Raw genomic sequence first — 6,464 nt, 5'->3', positions numbered from 1 at the left:
GATCTCCTGACCTCGTGATCCGCCCATCTCGGCCTCCCAAAGTGCTGGGATTACAGGCTTGAGCCACCGCGCCCGGCCTCATTTTTATAAGGTTTCAAAACTAACCTATGGTGTTGAAAATCAGGATGGTAGTTTCTTTTAAGTATTGACTGGGAAGAAGCACAAGGTGGGGAAAGTTCTGGACTACTAGTATTTCCTCATTAAGTAGTAGTTACTAACTAAGTAGTAGTTCCTCACTAAGTAGTAGTTACTAACAGGTGTACTCACTTTGTGATAATAACAACACTTACAAGTTGTGGGTTATTTTGTATTTATGTTATATTTCCATAACAGGAAGAGTACTTGGTGTCTGCAATTTACTTCAAGAAACATCAAAAAAATTAGATTGAGGGCTAGGTGTGGTGGCTCATGCCTGTAATCCAGCACTTTGGGAGGCTGAGGAGGGCGGATCAGCTGAGGCCAGAAGTTTGAGACCAGCCTGGTCAACATGGTGAAACCCTGTCACTAAAAATACAAAAATTAGCCATTCATGGTGGCACATGGCTGTAATCCCAGCTACTCGGGTGGCTGAGGTAAGATAATCACTTGAACCCGGGAGACGGAGCCTGCAGTGAGCCAAGATCGCATCACTGCACTCCAGTCTGGGCAACAGAGTGAGACTCTATTAACAAAAAAAAAAAAAAAATTTAAATTTAAAGATTAGATTGATAAATATCTGTGATTTAAGCAAGTTTTGTAAAATGTTATAGGTAGAATCTAAGAAATGGGCATGCAGGTATTCATTGTAAAATTCTTCCTACTTTTTTTTTTCTTTCTACTTTATGTTTAATTTTTTTTGTAATAAAATGTTGGAGGTAAAAATCCCAAAAGGATTTTTTGTTGGCAGAACTTGATAAGCCAATTCTAAAATCATGGAAAATTAAAAGGGTAATAGCCAAGACAACTTTGAAAAAGAAAAAGGTAAGGAGACAGCTGTCCTAGCGGACAGAAAGGCTAATTATTAGGCAATTAACTAAAATAAGGTAGCAGTGACACAGAGATGGACAGAGAGACCAGTCAAAGAAAAGAGAGCCTGAAAACTAACTCACGCACAGACAGAATACAGCAGGCATAAAGATCAGTAGGAAAAAGTAGAACTATTCAATAAGTAGGGATTAACAGCTTGGATTAGAAGAAAACACAAAATGTCTTTAACTTACAAGGAAAATGAATACTGAATAACAAACATAAATTACTGAAGAACACATAATTTTCTCTCATATATAGGTTCAAAACATGAGAAACAACATTACATATTGCTTAAGAATATATTCACGTGGGAAAAGAATACAGACATATTTGGCAATGAAATACCAAATTCAAGTTAGTAGTTACCTCCAGGGGTAATGAAGATTTATGCAAAGCACATAAGTTGGGTGGTATCCGAACACACAATTTTCTATATTGTTGTTTTTTTTTTTTTTTTTTTTTTTTTTTTTTTTTTTTTCTGAGATGGAGTTTTTCTCTTGTTGCCCAGGCTGGAGTACAGTGGCGTGATCTCGGCTCACCGCAACCTCCACCTCCCAGGTTCAAGCGATTCTCCTGCCTCAGCCTCCCTACTAGCTGGGATTACAGGCATGTGCCACCATGCCCCGCTAATTTTGTATTTTTAGTAGAGACGGGATTTCTCCATGTTGGTAAGGCTGGTCTCAAACTCCCGACAGCAGGAGATCTGCCTGCTTCAGCCTCCCAAAGTGCTGGGATTACAGGCATAAGCCACAGTGCCTGGCCTCTTTATACATTTTTTCAAATCTTAAATATTTCATAACAAATTATATATTTTTTGAATTAAAAAAAGTTTGAGGTATGACTACATGGTTTTTAAACAGTACTTAGCACAATTTCATGGGCTGGAACAAATACTAGGAATAGGGAAGTAAGACAAGATGTTAAAAGAAAAAGACCAGATTCTGCAAAGCCTTGCAAAACATGCCAAGAAATTTATTCACTTATTTATTTATTGTTTGTTTGTTTACTTGAGAGTCTCATTCTGTCACCCAGGCTAGAGTGCTATGGCGCAATCTTGGCTCATTGCAACCTCCGCCTCTTGGGTTCAACCGATCCTCCCACCTCAGCCTCCTCTGCAGCTGGGTCTACAAGCGTGTCACCACGCCCAGCTAATTTTTGTAGTTTTAGCACAGGGTTTCACCATGTTGGCCAGGCTGGTCTCGAACTCCTGACCTGAGGTGATCTGCGCACCTCAGCCTCCCAAAGTGCTGGAATTACAGGCATAAGTCACTACACCTGGCAAGACATTTATTTTGCTTTTGTTTCATCCCACAAGGCAATCACTGAAAAGGTGTAAGCTAGGAAGTCCTAAAAGATTACTCTGACTAAGGCTATACGATAGAGTATGTTTCCTAATGACAGAGGCTTGTTTACCATTTAATCCCTAATCTTAGCATAGTTTATAATACGTTGATATTAATGAATACATATGCTAAATTAATGAATTTATGGAAGGAATGGGGTGAGGGAAGCAGAGAAATTAGAAATAAATTCTAATAATCCAGGTAGGAAATGTTGGACTTAAAATGATCACTTTAACTTATAGCTATCTATTTTACAAGAAATGTTAAGATTATAAGAAACTTTCAAGGAACATGAAATAAAGTAAGGATCTATAACATTATAAACATGAAGATCCTGGTACAAATCAGGGAATGCAATAATTCTGTATCTACTCACCATTCTTCCGCTCACTAAGTGGAGGCAAATTGGGATTCCTGCCAGGGTGGAGGCCTAGCGTCAGCTCGGGCTGCAAGGAGAGCTCCTGCAGTTCATTGGCAACAGCTTCGCTCTGGGGACTGGGTGCCGCAGATAGGGACACGAGCACTGGTTCATCATCATTTTCGCCGGCCCCTCCTCCGTCCAGTCCATTCACAGCAATGACGGAAGGGGGCAGGCACACCACACTGGAGAAATCCACTTTGGCTTTCGTGATGGCAATCTGGAAATGGAAGAAAAAATCGAAAGTTTAGACGGTACCATGATAATATGGTTTGGTGGTGTCCTTACCCAAATCTCATCTTGAATTGTAGTTCCCACAATTCCCACATGTCATGGGAGGGACTTGGTGGCAGGTAACTGAATCATGGGGGCAGTTACCTCCATGCTCTTCTCATGAGTTCTCACAAGATCTGATGGTTTTATAAAGGGCTTTTCCTCTTTTGCTCAGCACTTCTCCTTCCTGCCACCATGTGAAGAAGGATATGTTTGCTTCTCCTTCCACCATGATTGTAAGTTTCCTGAGGCCTCCCCAGCCCTGTGGAACTGTGAATCAATTAAACCTCTTTCCTTTATAAACTACCCAGTCTCAGGCAGTTCTTTATAGCAATGTGAGAACAGACTAATATAGTAAATTGGCACTGATAGAGTGGGATGCTGCTATAAGGATACCCGAAAATGTGGAAGCAACTTTGAAACTGGGTAACAGGCAGAGGTTGGAACAGTTTAGAGGGCTCGGAAGAAGACAGGAAAATGTGGGAAAGTTTGAAACTTCCTAGAGACTTGTTGAATGCCTTTGACCAAAATGCTGATAGTGATATGGACAATGAAGGTTATGAAATGCAATCCCCAATGTTAGAGGTAGGGCCTGATGGGAGATATCTGAGTCATGGGGGCAGATCCATCATGGACTAGTGCTGTCCACGTGATGCTGAGTGAGTTCTTGCAACATCTAGTTGTTTAAAAGTGTGTGCACTGCCCTCCTTCTTTCTCTTGTTCCTGCTCTCACCCTGTGACATGCCTGCACCTGCTTCACCTTCTACCATGAGTAAAAGCTCCTTGATGGCACCATCCTTGCACAGTCCTGCAAAACCATGAACCAATTAAACCTCATTTAAAAAAAAATATTTATATATATATATATATATGTAAAAATCTACATTCACCGAGTCCTATGTAGTTAGTAAGAATAATTTTTTTCTTTCTGTTTTTTTGAGGCAGAGTCTTGCTCTGTCGCCCAGGCTGGAGTTCAGAGGTGTGATCTCGGCTCACTGCAAGTTCCACCTCCTGGGTTCACGTCATTCTCCTGCCTCCCAAGCAGCTGGGACTACAGGTGCCCACTACCACACCCAGCTAAATTTTTTTGTATTTTTAGTAGAGATGGGGTTTCACCGTGTTAGCCAGGATGGTCTCAATCTCCTGACCTTGAGATCTGCCCACCTCGGCCTCCCAAAGTGCTGGGATTAGAGGCGTGAGCCACCATGCCCAGCCATAAGAATAATTTTTATAAAGCATTTCTAATGTGAGAAATGCTTATTCTAAAGCCACATTTAAGAAAAATAAGACATAAAACTACATACTCATATATTAAAATATTACACAAAGAGAAAAGATTTTAAGAAGTATACCAAGACACAAAAGAAGGGTTCTATTTGATTGGACAATGAAAAAATTTTCTTTAAGGTTCCAAATTTTCTCTAAAATACTTACATGGCTTTTATAATAAAAAGACTATAGTTTCTGATCTATAAAGTGAGATTCCCTGGGCATTCCTTGCAAACTTTGATGAGGACTTTAACTTGCTTTAGTTGAAGGAACCAACAAAATATTGAACAGCCATGAAGTGAAGAAAGACACTAAACAGACTATTATGATCTAACTTCAAGTAAAGCAACAGTGTGCCCAAATCTGACTGTAGTTCTGGTTGATACATCTCACAGAAAATAAACTGGACTGGAAAAGGTCCAGATAAGAGCAATTAACATGAGGGAGATAATATTATGAAGAAAAAGATATTAAGGACTCTCTACTCCAAAAAAGACTGGAAGAAGACTTAAGGAAGACAAGTTAAAAAAAAATATTTGAACTCAATATTAAGAACTCAATATTCTCAAGGGTACTATGGGCAAACAATGGGAAAAGGATTTCTTTTAGGGTTTGAATAATTTTAGAAATTACAAAACAACAAACGTCTACTAAGAAAATTCAGAATCTAAACTTCGAAGAATTCTTTTCCATCTTGTCTATGATTTATTATGGTTTGAACCACATCTCTGTGTGTACTGGGAAAAAAAGCAACTGTTATACAGGATTAATCCATCTGGCTGAGTATTCTTTGTCATTGACTCTGAAACAGCATGTTTGCTTCTTTTAACAGCAGCCTTTCAGACTAAAAAAAAAGACTTCAATTTTATGACATTCAAGGACCCCTTGAAAACTAACCTCCTTATTCTAAAGGAAAATAGAATGGTATCAAAACTTCAGCCCTAGGACTTAGGAAAAATGGTTTCACATAGAGTAACAGGTTTCCAATAAACAACTGTTAAATCATTATGGACAGTAAGAGTTCATACCTCTCATAAGAAAAATAAGAAATTCAACTGTAACAGCAACAACTCTGTATGCAGTAGACAGGCCACGCAAAAGTATTAACACAAAACAAGAATTCTAACAGTTGTTAACTGAACAGAGAGAGAAGCAAATGAAAGATACATAAAGACGATCTAGGAAACCACAACAGACATGTCTTGGGGGAAATTTGGATGACACAAGGAAGACTGCATGAAACATACAGAAACACTAAAAATAATGTTAGGAAGTCAAGGACAGGAAACATCAAGTCTCATACCACTAAAATAATACAGCTAAACAGATGCGCTAGAATCATGGTTTCATGTAAAAAGTTCTTAACTTAGCAAAACCCCATTATTTCAGACTTAACTGATATTTCTGATACTATAATTTGGTATGAGATTAAGTAAAATCTTATTCTACTTGGCAGGGGCACGGTAATATAAAAGAGTGCCAGGTGGCCAGGCGCAGTGGCTCACTCCTATAATCCTAGCATTCTGGGAGGCTAAGGTAGGAGGATTGCTAGAGCCCAGGAGTTCCAGATCAGTCTGGGCAACATAGTAAGACCCTGTCTCTTTTAAAAAAAATTTTTTTTAAGTTTTTAAAAATTTTAAAAAAAAGGAAAAAAAGTGTAAAAGGTGAGTTTATTGTCTAAGAGCTCCCAAGGCAGGAGGAAAGGTGAATTTAATGTTACATATGTTTTTTATCACAATTATCTTTAGATGTCTTGGCAAAAAAAAAAAAAAAATTCACTAAGTAAACTTACATTACTGAGCTTGAAAGAATAAAACCACATATTTAATTGTTTTATTTATTTATTTATTTTGAGACAAGGTTTCACTCCCGTCACCCAGGCTGGAGTGCAGCGGTGAGTTCTCGGCTCACTGCAACCTCCACCTCCCGGCCTCAAGCAATCCTTCTGCCTCAGTCTCCCGAGTAACTGGGAATGCAGGCGTGCGCCACCAGACCTGGCTAATTTTTGTATTTTTAGTAGAGATGGGGTTTTGCCATGTTGCCCAGGCTGGTTTTAAACTCCTGGACTCAAGTGAGCCACCTGCCTTGGACTCACAAAGTGCTAGGCGTGAGAGCTCACTGAGTCCAGCCTTTTCCTTTTTTTTTTTTTTTTT

The 6,464-nt window shown here is 39.1% G+C and overlaps 1 protein-coding gene across 1 annotated transcript in view; it reads right to left on the bottom strand.

Moving 5' to 3' along the window:
• The window catches only part of MKL1 (megakaryoblastic leukemia (translocation) 1), a 176,770-nt gene that overhangs the window by 133,194 nt on the left and 37,112 nt on the right, over positions 1-6,464 (bottom strand). Inside the window, exon 2 of the mRNA XM_011964167.1 lies at positions 2,728-2,989. Coding sequence (XP_011819557.1) covers positions 2,728-2,989 — 262 coding nt within the window. The remainder of the gene's footprint in view (positions 1-2,727; positions 2,990-6,464) is intronic.

This window comes from Colobus angolensis, unplaced genomic scaffold, assembly GCF_000951035.1.
Source record: "Colobus angolensis palliatus isolate OR3802 unplaced genomic scaffold, Cang.pa_1.0 Scaffold65, whole genome shotgun sequence".
Taxonomy (NCBI): domain Eukaryota; kingdom Metazoa; phylum Chordata; class Mammalia; order Primates; family Cercopithecidae; genus Colobus; species Colobus angolensis.
Note: the sequence above shows the minus strand (reverse complement) of the source record. Positions and strands in the feature narration are given on the sequence as shown.